We start from the raw sequence: 24,496 nt of genomic DNA on the forward strand, positions 1-24,496 counted from the left end.
AGAACCATGTGACATCATCTCTGGTGTGTCAAGCCTGCCAAATACTTACTGATTGTCCCCCTTTGCCCACTTTTGGTTACTCAGCTCATGGGTCGCTCCAGGAAATTAGGAATCTTGGGCTACCCACTTCCTGTACCACTGCCAGGCAGCTCCCACTGTCCCTATCCTTCTCACCTATCACATGCCTCCTGCGTTCCGATAGGACTGAGAGCCTACGGCTGTTCCTGGACTGCTCACTTGTGTTGACGTTGCCTGCACACGTTCCTTTCAGATATTGCTTCCTCTCCTGCTGCAGGGCCTAGGATCACGAGCTTCTCATTTTTTTCCACCCAGCCTGCCATAATCCTTCAGTCACCTGCCCGCATGTTCTGGCCTTGATCTGTGCTTCTGTGGTCGTGTCCTCCTCCTTGCCCCCAAGACATCTGCTCCATATGTCCTCTTTCAACTGGTTTCCTAGCACACAGTGGAAAAACCAGACTGACCATGTTTAAGTACTTGAAAGTAAAGATATGTTGATTAACTCTTAGAGTTTTGGATGAGCTCTGGGATAGCCGCGTCTAGAGATAAAGATTATCGGTTATGAGGGTTTCAGTATTCTGTGGGTGCTAATTATTCCCAGGGTTTCTGTATCCTGCGGGTTCTGATTATTCCTGGGTTTCGGTATCCTCCGAGTGCTGATTATTCTCTGGTTTCGGTATCCTGAGGGTTCTGATTATTCCTGGGTTTCGGTATCCTCCGAGTGCTAATTATTCCCAGGGTTTCTGTATCCTGCGGGTTCTGATTATTCCTGGGTTTCGGTATCCTCCGAGTGCTGATTATTCTCTGGTTTCGGTATCCTGAGGGTTCTGATTATTCCTGGGTTTCGGTATCCTCCGAGTGCTGATTATTCTCTGGTTTCGGTATCCTGAGGGTTCTGATTATTCCTGGGTTTCGGTATCCTCCGAGTGCTAATTATTCCCAGGGTTTCTGTATCCTGAGGGTTCTGATTATTCCTGGGTTTCGGTATCCTCCGAGTGCTGATTATTCTCGGGTTTCGGTATTCTTCGGGTCCTGATTATTCCTGGGTTTCGGTATCCTCCAAGTGCTGATGATTCTCTGGTTTCGGTATCCTGAGGGTCCTGATTATTCCTGGGTTTCGGTATAGAACATAGAACATTACAGCGCAGTACAGGCCCTTCAGCCCTCGATGTTGCGCCGACCTGTGAAACCATCTGACCTACACTATTCCATTTTCATCCATATGTCTATCCAATGACCACTTAAATGCCCTTAAAGTTGGCGAGTCTACTACTGTTGCAGGCAGGGCGTTCCACGCCCCTACTACTCTGAGTAAAGAAACTACCTCTGACATCTGTCCTATATCTATCACCCCTCAACTTAAAGCTATGTCCCCTCGTGTTTGCCATCACCATCCGAGGAAAAAGGCTCTCACTATCCACCCTGTCCAACCCTCTGATTATCTTATATGCCTCTATTAAGTCACCTCTTCTCCTCCTCCTCTCTAATGAAAACAACCTCAAGTCCCTCAGCCTTTCCTCGTAAGACCTTCCCTCCATACCAGGCAACATCCTAGTAAATCTCCTCTGCACCTTTTCCAAAGCTTCCACATCCTTCCTATAATGCGGTGACCAGAACTGCACGCAATACTCCAGGTGCGGCCGCACCAGAGTTCTGTACAGCTGCAGCATGACCTCGTGGCTCCTAAACTCGATCCCCCTACTAATAGAAGCTAACACACCATATGCCTTCTTAACAGCTCTATTAACCTGGGTGGCAACTTTCAGGGATTTATGTACCTGGACACCAAGATCTCTCTGCTCATCTACACTACCAAGAATCTTCCCATTAGCCCAGTATTCTGCAATCCTGTTACTCCTTCCGAAGTGAATCACCTCACACTTTTCCGCATTAAACTGCATTTGCCATCTCTCAGCCCAGCTCTGCAGCCTATCTATGTCCCTCTGTACCCTACAACATCCTTCGGCACTATCCACAACTCCACCGACCTTCGTGTCATCTGCAAATTTACGAACCCACCCTTCTACACCCTCATCCAGGTCATTTATAAAAATGACAAACAGCAGTGGCCCCAAAACAGATCCTTGCGGTACACCACTAGAAACTATACTCCAGGATGAACATTTACCATCAACCACCACCCTCTGTCTTCTTTCAGCTAGCCAATTTCTGATCCAAAGCACTAATTCACCTTCAATCCCATACTTCTGTATTTTCTGCAATAGCCTACCGTGGGGAACTTTATCAAACGCCTTACTGAAATCCATATAGACCACATCCACGGCTTTACCCTCATCCACCTGTTTGGTCACCTTGTCAAAAAACTCAATAAGGTTTGTGAGGCACGACCTACCCTTCACAAAACCGTGCTGACTATCTCTAATGAACTTATTCTTTTCAAGGTGATTATAAATCCTATCTCTTATAACCTTTTCCAACATTTTACCCACAACCGAAGTAGGGCTCACAGGTCTATAATTACCAGGGCTGTCTCTACTCCCCTTCTTGAACAAGGGGACAACATTTGCTATCCTGCAGTCTTCCGGCACTATTCCTGTCGACAATGACGACATAAAAATCAAGGACAAAGGCTCTGCAATCTCCTCCCTGGCTTCCCAGAGAATCCTAGGATAAATCCCATCTGGCCCAGGGGACTTATCTATTTTCACACTTTCCAAAATTGCTAACACCTCCTCCTTGTGAACCTCAATCCCATCTAGCCTAGTAGTCTGTATCTCAGTATTCTCCTCGACAACATTTTCTTTCTCCACTGTAAATATTGACGAAAAATATTCATTTAACACTTCCCCTGTCTCTTCTGATTCCACACACAACTTCCCACTACTATCCTTGATTGGACCTAACCTATCTCTAGTCATTCTTTTATTCCTGATATACCTATAGAAAGCCTTAGGGTTTTCTTTGATCCTCCGAGTGCTGATTATTCTCTGGTTTCGGTATCCTGTGGGTCCTGATTATTCCTGGGTTTCGGTATCCTCCGAGTGCTGATTATTCTCGGGTTTTGGTATTCTTCGGGTACTGATTATTCCCAGGGTTTCGGTATTCTGTGGGCACTGATGATTGCTGACAGTAATTTTTTTAAACATTCTTTCTTGCAGAGTGTCAAAAATCTGTTTAAAAATCTGGTGGAAAACGATCCAGTAAAAGTTCATCAGTGCATCTTTAATGAGGAGCCAGCCATGATGGAGCAGCATGTGTTTGGTAAATCGGGCAGCAACATTCCTGCTTTGTCTGTTCACTGACGTTCGCGTTTGTGTTTTTTTTTGTCGTTTCCACCCCTTCCCACCCCCCCTCTTCCCAGCGTTTTCTCCCTGTCCTCTGAATGTGCTGACAGTTTTATGGGTTGCTGTGGCCCTCTGCTTAGTTACCTCAGTGACTGCTCTTCGATTGGCGGGATCGCAGTGAGTGAAGGCAGCTCATTCACCCTTGGGGTAACATCATGGCCAAGTTGGGCTGCTGATACCAATGGAAGCGCCCATAACACTGCCTGTTTCATTCAGCACAGTCCCAGGGATAGAAACCGGGATCCTCCAGCTCTGAGTCAGTCTCACTGTCTTCACTTGTAGGCTGCCAGGGCAGGTAACCAGAGCTCTGCAGCTCCATTACTGGGTATGCTCTATCAAGTTGTGTTAAATCTGATGTCCAGTTTTAGTTGCAGGTTGTTGTCACTCAGGCTCTGTGTACAGTGTGTGTGACTAAGTACAGTCTGCAGCTTAATTTTTTTATTTTTTAACTTTTAAAAAAAGTTTTACTTGCGGCACAGAAGGGGGCCATTCAGCCCATCAAGTCCATGCCAGCCCTCCACGGTGCTATGCAGTCAGTGCCACTCCCCGGCTCAATCCCTGTAGCCCTGCAAGTCTGTTTCTCTCAGGTGGCCATCCAGCTTCCGCTTGAAGTCATTGATCGCCTCCGCTTCCACCACCCTTATGGGCAGCGAGTTCCAGTTCATTACCACCCCCTGTGTAAAATAAAAGTGCTTCCTCATAATCCCCCTGCATCTTGCCCAAAACTTTCAATCTGTGTCCCCTAGTCCTTGTGCGATCAGCTAATGGGAACAGTTTTTCCTTGTCTCACTTATCTAAGCCTGTCATAATATTGTACACTTCTATTAAATCTCCCCTCAATCTCCTTTGTTCTATGGAGAACAAACCCAGCTTTTCCAACCTAACCTTGTAACGAAAATCCTCCATCCCTGGAACCATTCTGGTAAATCTCCTCTACACCCTCTCAGGGACCCTTACGTCCTTCCTAAAGTGCGGTGACTAGAATTGGATGCAGTACTCTAGTTGGGGGTCTAACCAGAGCTTTATAAAGGTTCAGCATGACTTATCTGCTTTTGTACTCAATGCTATTTATGAAGTCCAAGATCCCATATACTTCAATAATCTCTCTCTCTATGTGCCCTGTCACCTTCAAAGATTGATGCACATGCAGCCCCAGGTCCCTCTGTTCCTGCACACTCGCTCTTTAGAATGGTGCCATTAAGTATACTATACATTGCTCACACCAGTGAAGTAGTAATCCAGCAATTCCAAGGGTTTGAAGAAAGATTTTCTACTGGTGAAAGAGACTTTATAAAAATTGTAAAGTTTTATGCAATTTGAAAGGAGCAAGTGCAATAAAATGGATAAAGGGAGCAGAGGAAGGGAGATTTCCAGTGCTATGCTGAGAGAGGGCTGCAGAGTCAGAGGTACTGTCTTTCAGATGAGGTGTTAAAACTGAGGCTTCGTCTGCCCTCTCAGGTGGATGTAAAAGATCCCATGACACTATTTCAGAGAAGCTGGGACTTTCTCCTTGGTATCCTGGCCAATATCTATCCCAAAACCAACATGACTAAAACAGATTATCTGGTCTGTTTGTGGGAGCTTGCTGTGTGCAAATTGCCTATATTTCAAAAAGTGCTTCATTGGCTCTAACGCACTTTAGGAGGTCCTGAGGTAGTGGAATGTGCTATAAATTTTATTTTTCCATGTCCATCTGGTTGTGAAGCCATTGTTTCAGTGGTCAGTGTTGAGTTTGCTGATCTCAGCTGTGACCCTGGCAGAGGGCCACCACCATCCTACTTTAGTGCCCTGGGTCAGACAGACAGGTTAAGCAACAGCAGCTTGCTTTTGTATTAAACAGTGGGGTTCCTGGTGCTGCCTGCTGACTCCTGATGGCAAGAGTGTGCATGGACATAGAACGAGAGTCAGATCTGCTTCGGTGTGATACATTCCGTGGTTGAAATGCATGTCAGCACACGCTCATGCGTGAAGGATGAGCACTCGAGTGGTGTGAACCCAGGCTGTCAGCATCCATGGACCCACGTCCCTAATGGAGTTCAAAAGAGGAGGGAAGAAAACTATGGCTGGAAGAGAACAAAAGGCAGTGTGTTAGATGACAGTATTGTATTGATCCTGTAGGAATAGATTCTAGTGAGGAGGAGGATGATTACACCTATGAAGTTGAAGACTATTCCAATGACGATGATGACCACAACCACTTAGATTGCGTGAACACATTCTGTGGACTGCGGAGAAATTTCCTCTACGATACCCCAGAGCTGTCATCCAGACTTAAAAACATTACAGATCCATACAATATAAAAGGCTCCAATTCATATAGAGATTCTGCTGAGGTGGGTGAACATGAGAAATTCAGATGTGTACTGTAGCACAGGGCTAAATTCGTATCCAACATTGGATTATATCAGAGGGGTATTAAATTTGTGTTGGTCGCAGTGAGATCCTGTCCTGTCCTGGGTCTGTATCAGTCGCAGTGAGATCCTGCTGTGTCCTGGGTCTGTCTCAGTCACAGTGAGATCCTGCCCTGTCCTGGGTCTGTCTCAGTCACAGTGAGATCCTGCTGTGTCCTGGGCCTGTTGGTCACAGTGAGATCCTGCCCTGTCCTGGGTCTGTCTCAGTCGCAGTGAGATCCTGCCCTGTCCTGGGTCTGTCTCAGTCACAGTGAGATCCTGCCCTGTCCTGGGTCTGTCTCAGTCACAGTGAGATCCTGCCCTATCCTGGGTCTGTCTCAGTCGCAGTGAGATCCTGCCCTGTCCTGGGTCTGTCTCAGTCACGGTGAGATCCTGCCCTGTCCTGGGTCTGTCTCAGTCACAGTGAGATCCTGCCCTGTCCTGGGTCTGTCTCAGTCACAGTGAGATCCTGCCCTGTCCTGGGTCTGTCTCAGTCACAGTGAGATCCTGCCCTGTCCTGGGTCTGTCTCAGTCACAGTGAGATCCTGCCCTGTCCTGGGTCTGTCTCAGTCATAGTGAGATCCTGCCCTGTCCTGGGTCTGTCTCAGTCACAGTGAGATCCTGCCCTGTCCTGGGTCTGTCTCAGTCACAGTGAGATCCTGCCCTGTCCTGGGTCTGTCTCAGTCACAGTGAGATCCTGCCCTGTCCTGGGTCTGTCTCAGTCACAGTGAGATCCTGCTGTGTCCTTGGCCTGTTGGTCACAGTGAGATCCTGCCCTGTCCTGGGTCTGTCTCAGTCACAGTGAGATCCTGCTGTGTCCTGGGCTGTTGGTCACAGTGAGATCCTGCCCTGTCCTGGGTCTGTCTCAGTCACAGTGAGATCCTGCCCTGTCCTGGGTCTGTCTCAGTCACAGTGAGATCCTGCCCTGTCCTGGGTCTGTGTTGGTCACTGAGATCCTCTCGTTTTCTAGGTCTGTTGGTCACAGTGGGATCCTCTCGTGTCCTAGGTCTGTTGGTTGCAGTGAGATCCGGTTATGTGTTTGTATCGGTCGCAGTGAGGTCCTGGGCCTGTTGGTTGGAGTGAGGGTGGTCAGTTGTAGTGAAAGTGTGCCACGTCATCTTTGCAAGTTTTGGTTCCTGTGTGAGTTTGGCTGCAGTTGGTGCACACGTTAAGGCAGTATTAACTCTATTATGATCTATTCTGCAGGAAGCGGAGAGAATTGGTCAAGAGTTGGTTAATGAAGAAGAACAGGCTAAGAAGAAGGCTGAAAAACGTAGACTTAAGAAAAAAGTGAGTGTGACTGTCGCTGGTTATGTTTAAAGCGGGGTTCCTGTCTCTGATCCATGTCCCAGGTAAATATGTTTAAAGCAGGGTTCCTGTGTCCGATCTCGTCCCAGGTAAATGTGTTTAAAGCATGATTTCTGTCTCCGATCAATGTCCCAGGTAAATGTGTTTAAAGCAGGATTCCTGTCTCGGATCCATGTCCCAGGTAAATCTGTTTAAAGCAGGGTTCCTGTCTCCGATCCATGTCCCAGGTAAGTGTGTTTAAAGCAGGATTCCTGTCTCCGATCCATGTCCCAGGTAAATGTGTTTAAAGCAGGATTCCTGTCTCCGATCCATGTCCCAGGTAAGTGTGTTTAAAGCAGGGTTCCTGTGTCTGGTCCAAGCTCCATGTGTTTGACTGTTTGCAACTCATTGTCACAGAGAGAGGACTGCAGCTTTGGTCTGTATACTGTAACAGTAACACATTCCCAACAGTACCTAAAGTTTGGTGACGTGCATTCACTGGTTGTGCATTTCGCTGCACATGTTACGATTAATGTTCAGTTATGGCTATTAACTGGATTTAATTTTCTTCAGAGACAGAAAGAGAGAAGAAGGCAACAAAAATTAGAGAAAGAAAATAGAAGTGAGAATAAAATTGGAGAGACTGTTAATGATAAGGTAAGGAAACTTTCCTGATTTATTTGATGCATGCTTCCTGCACAAGTGAATTTGCAGCTGAGATCTCCCTTCTGTATTCAGTTAAAACAGTGTGCAGCACTGAGCCACACAAAAGTTTTAATGCCTGTCCAATAAGAACATAAGAAATAGGAGCAGAATAGCCCAGTGAGTCTGCTCCACTATTCAGTAAGGTAATGGCTAATCTACCTCCATTCCACCTTCCCATCCTATCCTCAGCATCTCCTTAAGAGTCCAAATGTCAGTCAATCTCAGCTTTGAATGTACTCAGCAACTGAGCATCCACAACCTTCTGGGGTAGACAATTCCAAAAGATTCACAACCCTTTGAGTGAAGGAATTTCTCCTCATGTTAGTCCTAAATGGCCGACCTCTTATTCTGAGACTACGACCCCTAGTTCTAGACTCTTCTGCCAGGACTAACAGCCTCTCAGCATCTACCCTATCAAGCACTAAGAATTTTAGGTTTCAATGAGAGCACCTCTCACTCTTGTAAACTTCGGAGTACTGGTCCATTTTATGTAATCTCTCCACAGAGGCCAGCACGCTCTCATCCCAGGAATCAATGCTGTTTGTGCTAAGTTAATTGACCTCAAGTTTTTTGGAGAAGATGTTAATTCGAAGCCCCCCCCACTTCCCACTTGGCTGGATGTAAATGATCCCATGGCACTATACGAAGAACAGGGTAGTTCTCCCAGTGATCTGGTCAACATTTATCCCATTATTTTGTTGTGGGACAGCATGAAGCAGCTGTTCTATCTGCGATACTGGAGTCCTGGTGTGTTTACGCTCCCTCCCAGATGGTGCGTCTAGCTGCCTGTTGATGTGGTGTCTGTGCCTCACCCAGATTGTGCAGAGAGTTCGGACTAATTTACAAATAATACTGAAAAGTTTTGTCTAATGTTGGATCTGTTCTGCCTGCAGAAAGTTATGTCAAAGAAAGAAAGTTGTAGCGACGGAGAGGAGGATGCTGATGAAGTGAGTGGAAATATTAAACGTATTCTTGCTCCATCACCTGAGAAAGGGGCTGCGGTGGGCAAAAAACAGAGCTCCGACAAAGCTAACAGTATAAATGAGCATAGTGTGAAAGTGACTGCTGCTAAGGACAGTAAAATGAAGAGGGATAGAGAGGGTGAGGATGAGAACACAACCGATAAATCAATGTATGAATCTGAGGTAAGGACCTGAGCTTTGCAGCACTCCAATGATGGGGACAAGGTAGCTGCGGTGGCTTGATAGACATGGGCTAAGGGATTTGAACTTTTCCCCCGACTTTTGTGGGGATGCGGGGTAGCGGTGATGGGCAGCAAATGGTGATTTCCCCCTAATGCACTGGTCCTTGGCCGTGGGTCAGCTCACAACCTCCTGTCGGCTCCTGGTCTCCCTTTCTTGCACATTTAGACTTGTGGAACCATCTTTGCTTTGAATGTGAAAGCCTGGTGTAAGGGAAGACAGTTGGAAGCATCATACTGGCACAACCCAGAGCACATCCTCTCACTCTGCCCCCTCCCCCTCTTCTGTTCTGTCCCTCCCCCCCCCACCCCCCCTTCTCTTCCCCCCCCGCCCCCGGCCCCACTCCCCCACCTCTCTCTGGACTCCTTCTCCCCCCCCCCCACCTTCTCCCTCTGGCCCCCCCTCCCCCTTTTTCCCTCTGGCCCCCACTCTCGTCTCCCTTCACCCTCTGGCCCCCCCTCTCCCTTTTTCCCTCTGGCCCCCACTCTCCTCTCCCTTCACCCTCTGGCCCCCCCGCTCTCTTTTTCCCTCTGGCCCCCACTCTCCTCTCCCTTCTCCCTCTGGCGCCCCCCCCCCCCCCCTTCCCTTCTCCCTCTGGCCCCCCCCCCCTCAGCTCCCTCTGGTCCCCCTCCTGCCCTTCTCCCGCCCTTCTCCCTCTGGCCCCCCCTTTCTCCCTCTGGCCCCCCCTTTCTCCCTCTGGCCCCCCCCCTTTCTCCCTCTGGCCCCCCCCCTTTCTCCCTCTGGCCCCCCCCCTTTCTCCCTCTGGCCCCCCCCCTTTCTCCCTCTTGCCCCCCCCCTTTCTCCCTCTTGCCCCCCCCCTTTCTCCCTCTTGCCCCCCCCCTTTCTCCCTCTTGCCCCCCCTTCTCCCTCTTGCCCCCCCCTTTCTCCCTCTTGCCCCCCCTTTCTCCCTCTTGCCCCCCCCCTTTCTCCCTCTTGCCCCCCCCTTTCTCCCTCTTGCCCCCCCCTTTCTCCCTCTTGCCCCCCCCCTTCTCCCTCTTGCCCCCCCCCCTTCTCCCTCTTGGCCCCCCCCTTCTCCCTCTTGGCCCCCCCCTTCTCCCTCTTGGCCCCCCCCTTCTCCCTCTTGGCCCCCCCCTTCTCCCTCTTGGCCCCCCCCTTCTCCCTCTTGGCCCCCCCCTTCTCCCTCTTGGCCCCCCCCTTCTCCCTCTTGGCCCCCCCCTTCTCCCTCTTGGCCCCCCCCTTCTCCCTCTTGGCCCCCCCCTTCTCCCTCTTGGCCCCCCCCTTCTCCCTCTTGGCCCCCCCCTTCTCCCTCTTGGCCCCCCCCTTCTCCCTCTGGCCCACCTCTCCAGAACTGCATCTGATATATTTCTTGCCTCTTTTATATTGTTCTCCCCAGTAACTTGATCGCATTTTGGGTGAAAAATGATTTTTCCTGTCATCCCTTTGTGCTGTTATGGTCCTGAATATTGATGGTTTTACAGAGGTGCTTTTGCCCCTGCTTCTTCTGGTGCCCTTGAATCTTTTAAACTATAGAAATACTGAGCAAGAGAAAAGGGAATTCGCTCTTCCATTTGTCTTGTTCATGCTCAAAGGGTTTGTGGGGAGTCTGGCTTTGTGGATAGAGTTGCTGTTGACCCTGCCTCTCCTCCTCGCAGGATGAATGGGATATGAACAGTTCTTTTGTTTCAAAAGCTGCAAACCAGATAAAACGTAAAATGCATATAAAACCTAAATCTGAGCGGAAAGAGAATGAGAAGAAGAAAGGTGAAAGGAAACCAGAGGTAAGAAAGCTTCTGACCATCACTATTCGATTTAGATCCAGTAAACCATAACCCTGTACTGGGGGGGGGGGTGGCGGGCGGTGGGGGGGTTACTTAATTTTCCTTCTGATGGCACTGACTCTTGGAGCGGTACTGGCAAAAACCCTAAGTTGCAGTTTTATAGCACCTTTAACATAATTAAAACATCCCCAGATGCCTCACAGGAACATAATCAAATAAAATTTGATACCGAGTCTCTCGGATATTAGGATAGTGAGCGAATGCTTGGTCAAAGAGAGAGGGTTTTAATGGAGCGTAGTAGAGGAGAGAGCAGTTCAGGGAGGATTATTCCAGAACTTGGGGTCTAGATGACTGAAGGCATGGCCACCAATAATGGAACAATAAATATTGGGATGAACGTGAGGCCAGACGTGGAGGAGTGCTGAGATCTCGGAGGGTTGTAGTGCTGGCGGAGGTTTCACATGTATGGAATGCCAAGGTCACAAAGCCTTTGAAAGTAACAATGGAAATTTTAAAATTGAGGTATTGCCTGATGGGGGGAGCCACTGTAGGTCACTGAGCACAGGGGTGATTGGTGAACGAGACATGGTGCAAGGCAAGGCATGGGCAGCAGAGTTTTGGATAAGCTATAATTTACAGCAACTTTCCAGTAGCTTACCCCAGTGTTTGTGTGAGCGTGTGTGCTAACAGGTCATTTGGTCATGGTTGAACGGAAATAGGCATCACATCTGAACCTTGATCTTGTCCTTGCCTGACATCTGTGTAACCTGTGTTGTGAGTACGGGTTACTCAGTTGTGATCAGGGAGCAGTTACTCTGGCAGTCATTATCTTGCACTTTGAACCCTGGTTTCAGAGCTAGGAACATCTTTTGGGTGTCAGACTCGAGGCCTAGTGCTTGTTGAGCAAGTGACAGTTAATATTTGACATTTTTCAGAAACAGATGCAGGACCTCTCTTACGTGGAGAAACTGGAGAAGCTCAGTGATTGTTGGAACATAGAAGGATAAGGGGGGGGGGACATGATGGAGGTTCAAAATCATGGAGGGTATTGAAAGAACAAGTAGGAAAAACTTCTGTGTGTGGTTCAGATTGTCGCATGCTTGCCTCCAAGTTAGAAGCTTTTAAAAAATTCATTCATGGCATGTGGGCATCGCTGGCTAGTCAGCATTTATTTTCCCATCCCGAATTACCCTTGAGAAGGTGGTGGTGAGCTGCCGCCTTGAACTACTGCAGTCCTTGGGGTGTAGGTACACCCACAGTGCTGCTCGGAAGGGAGTTCCAGGATTTTGACCCAGCGACAGTGAAGGAACGGCGATATAGTTCCAAGTCAGGATGGTGTGTGACTTGGAGGGGAACTTGCAGGTGGTGGTGTTCCCGTGCATTTGCTGCCCTTGTCCTTCCAGGTGTTAGAGGCCATGGGTTTGGAAGGTGCTGCCGAAGGAGCCTTGGCGAGTTGTTGCTGTGCATTTTGTAGATGGTACACACTGCTGCCACTATGTGTCGGTGAAGGGAGTGAATTTTGAAGGTGGTGGATGGGGTGCCAATCAAGCAGGCTGCTTTGTCCTGGATGGTGTCGAGTTTCTTGAGTGTTGTTGGAGCTGCATTCATCCAGGCAAGTGGAGAGTATTCCATCACACTCCTGACTTGTGCCTTGTAGATGGTGGTCGGGCTTTGGAGAGTTAGGAGGTGAACTAGTTGCTACAGAATTTTTAGCCTCTGACCTGCTCTTGTGGCCACAGTATTTATGTGGCTGGTCCAGTTCAGTTTTTGGTTGGCAACCCCCAGGATGTTGCTAGTGGGGGATAGTGGGAGAGCAGAAATAGCAGGATATATCAAATGAATACGTGGCTGGATAAATGGTGTAGGGAGAGGGATTCAGATTCCTGGGACCGGTTCTGGGGAAGCTGGGACCAGTACAAGCTGGACGGGTTGCATCTGGGTAGGATCAGGACCAATGTCCTTGGGGGGGGGTGTTAGTGCTGTCAGGGAGGGTTTAAACTGGAAGGGCAGGGGGATGGAACACAGAGGAGAGGGAAACGAGGATAGAAATGAAAGATAGAAAGATAAGAAGCAAAAGTGGAAGGCAGAGAAAAGAAGGGCGAGAAACAAATGGGGCCGTAGTACAAAATAAAGCTAAGATGACTAACAATGTTAAAAGACAAGTCTAAAGGCATTGTGTCTTAATGCGCAGAGCCTTAACAGTGCAAATAGATATAAACGGTTATAATATAGTAGCGATTACGGATACATGGCTGCAAGGTGACCAAGGACGGGAACTGAACATTCAGGGGTATTCAATATTTAGGAAGGACAGGCAAAAAGGGAAAGCAGGAGGGGTAGCATTTTTAGCAAAGGAAGAAATCAATGCAATAGTGAGGAAGGCTACTGGCTCGGAAAACCATGATGTGGAATCTGTATGGGTGGAGCTAAGAAACACCAAGGGGCAGAAAACGGTGGGAGTTGTCTATAGGCCCCCAAACAGTAGTGGAGATGTAAGGGATGGCATTAAACGTGAAATTAGAGAAGCATGCAATAAGGGTACAACTGTAATCATGGGTGACTTTAATCGACATATAGATTAGCAATAATACTGTGGAGGAGGATTTCCTGAAGTGTGTCCGTGACGGTTCTTTAGACCAATATGTTGAGGAACCAACTAGAGAACAGGCAATCCTAGACTGGGTGTTGTGCAATGAGAAAGGATTAATTAACAATCTTGTGCGTGGTCCCTTGGGGAGGAGCGAGCATAACATGATAAAATTCTTCATTAAGTTGGAGAGTGAAGTAGTTGAATCCGAAACTAAGGTCCTGAATCTAAATAAAGGAAACTACGAAGGTCGCGAGTTGGCTATGGTAGATTGGGGAACTTTACTGAAAGGGTTGACGGTGGATAGGCAATGGGTAATATTTAAAGAACGTGTGCATGAATTACAATAAGTATTCATTCCTGTCTGGTGCAAAAATAAAACCAGAAAGGTGGCTCAACTGTGGCTTACAAAAGAAATTAGGGATAGTATTAGATTGAAAGAGGAGGCATATAAAATTGCCAGAAAAAGCAGCAAGTCTGAGGATTGGGAGCAGTTTAGAATTCAACAAAGGAGGACAAAGAGGGTGATTAAGCGGGGGAAAATAGTGTATGAGAGTAAACTTGCAGGGAACATAAAAACTGACTAAAAGCTTCTATAAATATGTGATGAGAAAAAATTAGTGAAGACAAATGTAGGTCCCTTACAATCAGATATGGGAGAAATTATAATCGGGAACAAAGAAATTGCAGAACAATTGAACATATACTTTGGTTCTGTCTTCACAAAGGAGGACACAAAGAAATGTTAGGGAGCCAAAGGTCTAATGAGAGGGAGGAACTGAAGTATTAGTAAAAAAAAAAAAGTGCTAGGGAAATTAATGGGGTTAAAGGCTGACAAATCCCCAGGGCCTGATAATCTATATTCCAAAGTATGAAAGGAAGTGGCCTTGGAAATAGTGGATGCATTGGTCATCTTCGAAAATTCTATAGACTCTGGAGCAGTTCTTACAGATTGGAGGGTGGCAAATGTAACCTCACTATTTAAAAAAGGAGGGAAAGAAAAAATAGGGAACTACATTTGGAGTATTGTGTGTAGTTTTGGTCTCCTTATCTGAGGAATGATGTTCTTGCCATAGAGGGAGTGCAAAGAAGATTTACTAGGCTGATTCCTGGGATGGCAGGATTGACATATGAGCCTTACATCAGTAGTGGGGAAAATGCTAGAGTCTAATATAAAGGATGTGATAGCAGAACACCTGGAGAGCATAAACGGGATTGGGCAAAGTCAGCATGGGCTTACGAAAGGGAAATCATGCTCAACAAATCTACTGAAGTTTTTTGAGGATGTAACTCGTAGAATAGCTAAAGGAGAACCAGTGGATGTGGTGTATTTGGATTTTCAGAAGGCTTTTGATAAGGTCCCACAAAAGAGGTTAGTGTGCAAAATTAAAGCACATGGAATTGGGGATAAGGTACTGACATGGATTGGGAATTGGTTGACAGACAGGAAACAGAGAGTAGGAATAAATGGGTCTTTTTCCGGGTGGCAGGTAGTGATTAGTGGGGTACCGCAGGGATCAGTGCTTGGGCCCCAGCTAGTCACAATATATATTAATGACTTGGGTGAGGGAACTAAATGCAACATTTCCAAGTTTGCAGACGACACTAAGGTGGGGAGGAAAGTGAGCTTTGAGGAGGATGCAAAGTGCCTCCAATGTGATTTGGGCAAGTTGGGTGAGTGGGCAAATGCATGGCAGATGCAGTATAACGTGGATAAATGTGAGGTTATCCACTTTGGTTGTAAAAACAGAAAGGCTCATTATTATCTGAATGGTGATAGATTGGGAAAGGAAGAGGTGCAACGAGACCTGGGTGTCCTTGTATACCAGTCGCTGGAAGCAAGCATTCAGGTGCAGCAAGCAGTTAGGAAGGTGAATGGTATGGTGGCCTTCATTGCAAGAGGATTTGAGTACAGGAGCAAAGATGTCTTACTGCAGTTATATAGGGCCTTGGTGAGATCACATTTGGAGTATTGTGTGTAGTTTTGGTCTCCTTATCTGAGGAATGATGTTCTTGCCATAGAGGGAGTGCAAAGAAGATTTACCAGGCTGATTCCTAGGATGGCAGGATTGACATAAGAGAAGAGATTGGGTCGACTAGGCCTATGTTCACTCCAGTTTAGAAGAATGAGAGGGGATCTTATAGAAACCTATAAAATTCTAACAGGACTGGACAGACTAGATGCAGAGAGGATGTTCCCGATTGCTGGGAAGCCCAGAACCAGGGGTCACAGTCTCAGGATACGGGGTATGCCATTTTGAACCAAGATGAGGAGAAATTTCTTCACTCAGAGGGTGGTGAACCTGTGGAATTCCTTACTGCAGAAGGCTGTGGAGGCCAAGTAATTAAATGTATTGAAGAAGGAGATAGATATATTTCTTAATGCCAAACGGACCAAGGGATATGGGGAGAAAGCGGGAACAGAGTAGTGAATTAGACGATCAGCCATGATCTTTTTTGAATGGCGGAGCAGGGCCGAATGGCCTACTCCTCCTATTTTCTATGATTCAGCGATGGTAATGCTAAGGGGAGATGGTTTGATTCTTTCTTGTTTGCGATGGTAATTGTCTGGCATTTGTGTGGCACGCATGTTATTTGCCACTTATCAGCCCCAGCCTGGATGATCAGATTTTGCTGCATATGGGCAGGGACTGCTTTAGTGTCTGAGGAGTTGCGAATGGTACTGAGCATTGTACAGTCTTCAGCAAGCATCTCTACTTCCGTCCTTATGATGGAGGGAAGGTCATTGATGAAGCAGCTGAAGATGTTTGGGCCCAGGATACGACCCTGAGGAACTCCTGCAGTGATGTCGTGGGACTGAGATGATTGACTTCCCACAACCACAACCACCACCTTTTGTGCTCGGTATGACTCCAACTAGCAGAGAGATTTTCCCCTGATTCTCATTGACTCCAGTTTTGCTAGGGCTCCTTGATACCATCCTAAGTCAAATGCTGCCTTGATATTAAGGGCAGTCACTCACACCTCACTTCTTGAATTCAGCTCTTTTGTCCATATTTGGACAAAGGCTGCTGTTAGGACCAAGGCAGGAGTAATACACTGTTAATTCAGTCCCATTACTTCACAGGTCACAGCACATTAGTAAAGTTTCCCATCTACCAGAAATTAGCCAAATTAAACACTCTATTAATTCCTCAAATAAAGCACACCAAACCAGGTTTCTTTAAACAAATTAACTATTAATAAACCAATTTTAAATGATAATGAGATAAAATTATATGTATGAACAGATTTTATAACTTATTCTTCCTAACCCTCATGCGCACACATACATTCAAAACCAACGGTTAACAGGTTTTAAAAGATTGTTTTAAGTTGTAACTGTTTCTTCGGAAGAATAAAGTATCTGGGTTGTAACTTCTGGTAGAATATTTCTGGATCGGTGAGGTGTCCCAGAGTTGAATAGTCAGATGCCACTTGAAGTCTCCAGGTGAAATCAATGAACAGTCTGTGGTGGGTAGGCATTCAAGGCTATTCGTCTGCAGCAGGCGTCACAAAGCTCTCCCAGCAAAAGGTGTAGCCACAGGTCCACTTGGATTTCTAAGTAGCAGTCCAACAGCAGAAACTTTCCTGAGGTTTCAGGATCTTTCAAATGCACAAAAAAAGGCACCCGCACTCACTTTTGAGACAGAGAGTTTCCAGAGACTGGAGACGACAGGAATCTTTCCACCCTTAACAATGCAAGGCTTCCTATCAGCAAAGGAGCCTTTCTCCAGAGCAATGATTCTCCACAGGTTGTTGCAACTCCTCTTCCTGGGTGTCCCCTCTCTCTTCAGGCATAAACAGCAACAAGCGTTTTAGCTCCCATACTGTAAGATTTTCAATTCCTTCAAATTTCTTTTAATTTCATGAAGAAATTTGAATTTCACTTAATACAGGAATTATTCCTCGGGAAAGAGTTTCTGGGCTGTATTCTTACCCAGTTTATAGCAGCAAACTGGTCTTTTACTTTATTCAGGGAGAGGTCTCTTTCTCTAGTCTCCAAACAGGTTCCAGCCAAAACTGGTCTCTTGCCAAAAGAGAAACTAAAAACTCTCCTGCAGCCAGTCATGTGACAGTCATTTCTCTCTGCTGAGGAGCTTGGAAAAACAGATTGCCTTGCAATTGCCCCACCCGGTTCAGCATTCATTGTTCTCAGAGAAATCCTTTTTCTCAGTCTTAAAGGCACACAGACAACTTGTGTGACACTGTAATGAGGTCAGAAGCCGAGTGGCCCTGGTGGAACCCAAACTGAGCGTCAGTGAGCAGGTTGTTGCTGAGCAAGTGCCGCTTTATAGCACTGTTGATGACCCCTTCCATCACCTTGCTGATGATCAATAGTAGACTGATAGGATGGTAATTGGCCGGGTTGGATTTGTCCTGCTTTTTGTGTACAAGACACACATGGGCAATTTTCCACATTGCCGGGTAGATGCCAGTGTTGTAACTGTATTGGAACAGCTTGGCTAGGAGTGCGGCTAGTTTTGGAGCAGAAGTCTTCAGTATTGTTGCAGGAATGTCGTCAGGGCACACAGTCTTTGCAGTATCCAGTGCCTTCAGCCGTTACTTGATACCACATGAAGTGAATCGGCTGAAGACTGGCATCTGTGATGCTGGGGACCTCAGGAGGAGCCCGAGATGGATCTTCCACTCGGCACTTCTGGCTGAAGATGAATGCAAATGCTTCAGCCTTGTCATTTGCACTGATGTGCTGGGCACCCCCGTTGTTGAGAATGGGGATATTTGTGGAGCTTCCTCCTCCTGTCAGTTGTTTAGTTGTCCTCCACCATTCACAACTCTTGTTCATTTTGTGGGATGCGGGCGTCACTGGCTCGGCCAGCATTTATTGCCAATCCCTAATTTTCCCTGAACTGAGTGGCTTGCCAGGGCATTCAGAGAGTCAACCACATTGCTGTGGGTCTGGAATCACATGTAGGCCAGACTAAAGGCCTGCTCAGGTCGGGGAAAAAGAACCCAACCCAAACCACAGCGGACCCGAGCCCGACCCGGCTCAAGTCCCTCCAATTTTGCCCGACCCAGCCTGACCCGACCATCCCTTTACTTACTTCCAACTCAGAACCTTCAGGAAGCTGCAGCGCATGCGTGATGATGTCATAGAGACGTCACTCGCTCACTGCGCAGACTCAGTTTCCCTGCTTGACGTCCTGGACTCCCAGCTCAGGTAAGTTTTTTAATTTTAATACTTACCAGCAGAGTATTTACCGTGTGTGTGGGGCCCGGCCGGACCCGACACATGTCGGGTCCCATCGGGTTTGGGTCGGGTAGCGGGCCTTTAGGCTAGACCAGATAAAGATGGCAGATTTCCTTCCCTAAAGGACATTAGTGAACTATATGGGTTTTTGCAACAATCGACAGTGGTTTTATGGTCAACATTAGGGTAACTTTTTTTTACGCATGTGGCAGGGCTGCAGAGCTCAGATCTGATCCGTTGGTTGTGGAATGGCTTAACCCTGACTATCGCATGCTGCTTACGCAGTTAGCACGCAAGTAGTCCTGTGTTGCAGCTTCACCAGGTTGACACCTCATTTTGAGGTATGCCTGGTGCTGCTCCTGCACTCTTCATTGTACCAGGGTTGGTCGCCCGGCTTGATGAGAATGGGGGGGATATGCCGGGCATGAGGTTACAGATTGTGATTGAGTACAATTCTGCTGCTGCTGATGGCCCACAGCACCTCATGTATGTCCAGTTTTGCATTGCTAGATCTGTTCGAAATCTATCCCATTTAGCACGGTGATCGTGCCACACAACACGATGGTGGGTATCCTTAATGTGAAGACGGGACTTCATCTCCACAAGGACTGTCTAGTGGTCACTCCTACCAATACTGTCATGGACAGATGCATCTGTGACAGGTAGATTGGTGAGGACGAGGTCAAGTAGGTTTTTCCCTCTCATTGGTTCCCTCACCACCTGCCTTTAGGACTCAGCCAGCTCAGTCAGTAGTGGTGCTACCGAGCCACTCTTGGTGATGGACATTCAAGTTCCCCATCCAGAGTACATTCTGTGCCCTTGTCACCCTCAGCGCTTTCTCCACTTGGTGTTTAACCTGGAGAAACACAAATTCATCAGCGAGGGCGGGGGTTGGGGTGGGTGGTGGTGGTAGGTGGTAATCAGCAGGAGATTTCCTTGCCCATGTTTGACCTGATGCCATGAGACTTATTGGGGTCCGGAGTCAATGTTGAGGACTCTCAGGGCAACTCCCTGCCAACTGTATACCACTGTGCCGCCACCTCTGGTGGGTCTGTCCTGCCGCTGGGGTGGTGGTGTCAGGGACATTGTCAGTAAGGTATGATTCCGTGAGTATAACTATGTCAGGTTGTTGCTTGACTAGTTTGTGGGACAACTTTCCCAATTTTGGCACAAGCCCTCAGATGTTAGGAGCAGTTTGCAGGGCCCACAGGGCTGGGTTTGCCATAGTCGTTTCTGGTGCCTAAATCGATGCCGGCTGATCCGTCTGATTTCATTCTCTTTCTTAGACTTTGTAGCTTTTTGATACAACTGAATGGCTTGCAAGGCCATTTCAGAAGGCAGTTTAGAGTCAACCACATTGCTGTGGGTCTGGAGTCACATATAGGCCAGACCAAATACAAGGAGAGCAAATCAATGGAAGCATTAGTGGAGTACAGAAAGTGTAGGATGGAGCTTAAGAAAGCAATTAGGAGAGCAAAGAGGGGATATGAGAAAGCTCTGGCTGGTAAAAGTAGGGAAAATCCCAAGATATTCTATAAGTATATCAAGGGGAAGAGTAGAACCCGTTAGGGACCAAGGGGGAAATTTGTGGGTGGAGCCAGAGGACATTGGTAGGGTGTTGAACGAATACTTCGCATCTGTCTTCACCCAAGAGAAAGAGGATGTAGATATGGAACTTCGAGAGAAAGTCTGCGAGGTTCTTGAGCAAATTGTCAGAGGGAGTGACAAGGTATTGGAGGTTTTGGAAGGCTTAAAAGTGGACAAATCTCCAGGTCTGGACGATTTGTGTCCCAGGATTCTGTGGGAGGCGAGGTGGAGATTACAGGGGCTCTGACCCTAATTTTTAATTCCTCTCTGGCCACGGGGGAGGTGCCAGAGGACTGGAGAACAGCTAATGTGGTCCCACTATTTAAGAAAGATTGTAGAGATAAGCCAGGGAACTACAGACCAGTGAGTCTCACGTCAGTGGTAGGGAAACTATTGGAGAAAATTCTGAGGAGAGAATGTATCACCACTCGGAGAGGCAAAATTTGATTAGGAATAGTCAGCATGGCTTTGTCAGAGGGAGGTCATGCCTAACAAACTTGATTGAATTTTTTGAGCATGTGACCAGGTGTGTAGATGAGGGTAGTGCAGTTGATGTAGTTTACATGGATTTCAGCAAAGCCTTTGACAAGGTCCCACATGGGAGACTTATCAAGAAAACAAATGCACATGGGATACAGGGTAACTTGATAAGGTGGATTCAAAATTGGCTTAGCTGTAGGAGACAGAGAGTGATGACAGATGGCTGTTTTAGTGATTGGAAGCCAGTATTCAGTGGCGTACCACAGGGATCTGTGCTGGGTCCCCTATTATTTGTCATTTATATAAACGACATAGATGACTATGTGGGGGGGTAGGATCAGTAAGTTCACGGATTACACAAAGATTGGCCGAGTGGTTAACAGTGAGGTTTAGTGTCTTAGGTTACAGGAAGATATAGATAGGATGGTCAAATGGGCAGAAAAGTGGCAGATGGAATTTAACCCTGAAAAGTGTGAGGTGATACACTTTGAAAGGAGTAATGTGACACGGAAGTATTCAATGAATGGCCTGACACTGGGAAATTCCGAGGAACAAAGGGACCTTGGCGTGTTTGTCCATAGATCTCTGAAGGCAGAAGGGCAGGTTAATAGGGTGGTGAAAAAGGCATATGGGACACTTGCCTTTATCAATCGAGGCATAGATTACAAAAGCAGGGAGGTCATGTTGGAGTTGTACAGAACTTTGGTAAGGCCACAGCTGGAGTACTGTGTGCAATTCTGGTCACCACATTATAGGAAGGATGTGATTGCGTTGGAGGGGGTGCAGAGGTGATTCACCAGAATGGTGCCTGGGATGGAACATTTAAGCTATGAAGAGAGGTTGGATTGGTTTGGGTTGTTTTCGATGGAGCAGAGAAGACTGAGGGGTGACCTGATCGAGGTGTACAAGATTATGAGGGGCATGGACAGGGTGGATAGAGAGCAGCTGTTCCCCTTAGTTGAAGGGTCAGTTACGAGGAGACACAAGTTTAAGGTGAGTGGCGGGAGGTTTAAGGGGGATTTGAGGAAGAACTTTTTTACCCAGAGGGTGGTGACAGTCTGGAATGCACTGCCTGGGAGGATGGTGGAGGCAGGTTGCCTCACATCCTTTAAAAAGTACCTGGATGAGCACTTGGCATGTCATAACATTCAAGGCTGTGGGCCAAGTACTGGCAAATGGGATTAGGTAGACAGGTCAGGTGTTTTAATGCATTGGTGCAGATTCGATGGGCCAAAGGGCCTCTTCTGCACTGTATTATTCTGTGATTCTGTGACCAGGTAAGGACAGCAGATTTCTTTCCTTAAAGGACATGAGTGAACCAGATGGGTTTTTACAACAATCAACAGTGCAGCAATGATTTCATGGTCACCATTAGACTAGCCTTTTTAATTCCAGATTTAGTAATTGCATTCAAATTTCACCATCTACCATGGTGGGACTTGAACCCATGTCCCCAAGATCATTAGCCTGGCCTCTGGGTTCAAGCCCCACACCAGGACTTCCCATAATCTAGTCCTCACTCCAGCCCGTATTGAGAGACTGCTGTGCTGTTGGAGGTGCTGCCTTTCGGATGAGACGTTAAACTGAGGCCACGTCTGCCCCCCTCAGATGAACGTAAAAGATCTCATGATATTGCAGAGAGTAGCAGGGCTGTGTTCTCATTTTTTTTGGCCAACATGCCCCTCTCAATCTCAGGCACTGTTTGCTGTTCATGGGATTTCACTGGGTGCAAAATGACACTCCCCTAGACTGTGCTAAGTAGTTTGTTGTACAATGCTCTATAACACTTTTCACAGTAATAAGGTGCTGTATTAATACAAGTACTGTGATCATGTGTTCTTTCTCCTCTTGTCAGCAAACTGCGGATTCAAACGCTTTGAATGAGAAGATTTTAGAATTGGCAGGTAAGCCAGAGCCCTGGTTGAGGATCTGTTAATATAGACGTGGTCTTGAGCATGGATCACTGGTAATAGCGAGGTTCCTTTCTGTACTGTGGGGTGAAGATTCACTGACAGTGGGAGAGTCCTGAAGGGAGGAGGGGGAGGACGTGAAATTCACTGACATTGGGAGAGAATCTCAGGGAGAAGAGATTGTGAAGACTCATTGACACGGAGAGAGTCTCACACGGAGGAGAAGGGGGTGTGACAATTTACTCACTTGCAGAGTGGCTCACAGAGGGAGTGGGGAGGGGGCAGCGGGTGAAGATTTATTAACACTGGGAGAGAGGCACTGTGGGGAGAGGGCTTGTGTGAAGATTTATAGACATTGGGAGAGAGTCTCACGAGGAGAAGGGGGGTGTGAAGATTCATTCACTGGGGGAGTGGGGAGGGGATCGCGGATGAAGATTTACTGACACTGGGGGAGAGTCACTGTGGGAAAGGGCTTGTGTGAAGATTCAGTTACCCTTGGGGAAGAAGCACGGTGTGATGGTTTACCATGAGATATGTGTGCCGATGCTCAGGAGGTGAGTATAGACCTGATGTCTGTGAGGAGGTGCACATAGTGATTTGGAAAACCCTTTTTACCACCATAAGTGACTGGGAAGCTGTCTCACAGAAGGAAGTGGGTTTGAGGCAATTTCAAGCTGGATCTTTATCAAAGAGAAATTCATGGCACTGCTTGATGTTTGTTTGGGGAGGGGGGGGGGGGTTCAGGCAATGAGCTTAGTGTTTCTTAAAGGATGGGTTCAACAGTTGGTGTGAAACATTGAAACATAGAAAATTTATGACCCATAAGGAGGCCATTCAGCCCATCGTATCTATCTATGCCAGCCAAAGAAGTTTTATCCAGCCTAATCCCACTTTCCAGCTCTTGCTCCATAGTCCTGAGGGTTATAGCACTTCAAGTGCATTTGCAACCAGTTTTCAAATCCAATGTGGGTTTCTGCCTCAGCAGGAAATTAACTCATTTCCTCCATAAATTCTTTATTGGATTGAGGATTTTTGGTCGGAAAGTGACTAATTTTACTGAACAAAAAATCAAATTTAATTACAGACAAGAGGAAATCATTTGACAGGTTTATTTCAGAATGCGGTTACTTCTCAAATTCTGCCTCAGCCACCCTTTCAGGCAGTGAGTTCCATACCCTCATCATCCTTTGGGTGTACAAGTTTTTCCTCAACTCCCCTCTAATCCTTCTACCAATTACTTTAAATCTATGCTTCATGGTTATTGACTTCTCTGCTAAAGGGAATAGGTCCTTCCCATCCACTGTGTCTGGGCCCCTCATTTTATACACCTCAGTAAAAGTTCCCTCCTCATCTTCTGTTCGAAAGAAAATAACCCCAGCCTATACAATCTTCCCTCATGGCTAAAATTCTCCATTCCTGGCAACACCCCCATAAATCTGCACTATATCCCTTTAGTGCAATCACATCCTTCCTGTAATGAGGTGACCAGACTGTGTGCAGTACTGTAGCTGCGCTCTAACTCGTGGTTTATACAGTTCTAGAATAATCTCTCTGCTCTGATATTCGGTCCCTTAGCCAATAAAGGAAATTAGTCCCTATGTCTTACTGACCACCTCTTCTAACTGTCAATCCACCTTCAGGGATCTGGGGACATCCACCTCAAGGTCCCATTGTTCCTCTACACTTCACAGAATCCTACCGTTTATTGTGTATTCCCTTGCCTTGTTTGTCTTCCCTAAATGCATTAACTTGCACTTCTCTGGATTGAATTCCATTTGTTACTTTTCTGCCCATCTGACCAGTCCATTGATATCTTCCTGCAGTCTACAGCTTTCTTCCTCACTATCAACCACACAGCCAATTTTTGTATCATCTGCAAACTTCTTAAATCATGTCCTCTACATTTAAGTCTAAATCATTGAAATGTACCACGAACAGCAAGGGACCCAGTACTGAGCTCTGTGGAACCCCGCTGGAAAACGCTTTCAGGTCACTAAAACACCGGTCAACCATTGCCGTTTGCTTCCTGACAATGAGCCAATTTGGACCCCAGGTGTGGGAGGGGAGTTCATGA

At 47.0% G+C, this 24,496-nt stretch overlaps 1 protein-coding gene across 2 annotated transcripts in view; it reads left to right on the forward strand.

Moving 5' to 3' along the window:
• Nucleotides 1-24,496, forward strand: part of LOC137367409 (tetratricopeptide repeat protein 31-like) — a 77,398-nt gene that overhangs the window by 24,844 nt on the left and 28,058 nt on the right. Inside the window, exons 3-9 of one of the 2 annotated variants that reach the window (XM_068028642.1) lie at nucleotides 3,138-3,240; nucleotides 5,442-5,656; nucleotides 6,920-7,003; nucleotides 7,574-7,657; nucleotides 8,599-8,850; nucleotides 10,521-10,646; nucleotides 22,368-22,416. In XM_068028642.1, coding sequence (XP_067884743.1) covers nucleotides 3,138-3,240; nucleotides 5,442-5,656; nucleotides 6,920-7,003; nucleotides 7,574-7,657; nucleotides 8,599-8,850; nucleotides 10,521-10,646; nucleotides 22,368-22,416 — 913 coding nt within the window. The remainder of the gene's footprint in view (nucleotides 1-3,137; nucleotides 3,241-5,441; nucleotides 5,657-6,919; nucleotides 7,004-7,573; nucleotides 7,658-8,598; nucleotides 8,851-10,520; nucleotides 10,647-22,367; nucleotides 22,417-24,496) is intronic. The other variant, XM_068028643.1, reaches the window with a different exon arrangement.

Source organism: Heterodontus francisci, chromosome 1 (genome assembly GCF_036365525.1).
Source record: "Heterodontus francisci isolate sHetFra1 chromosome 1, sHetFra1.hap1, whole genome shotgun sequence".
NCBI classification, from domain to species: Eukaryota; Metazoa; Chordata; class Chondrichthyes; order Heterodontiformes; family Heterodontidae; genus Heterodontus; species Heterodontus francisci.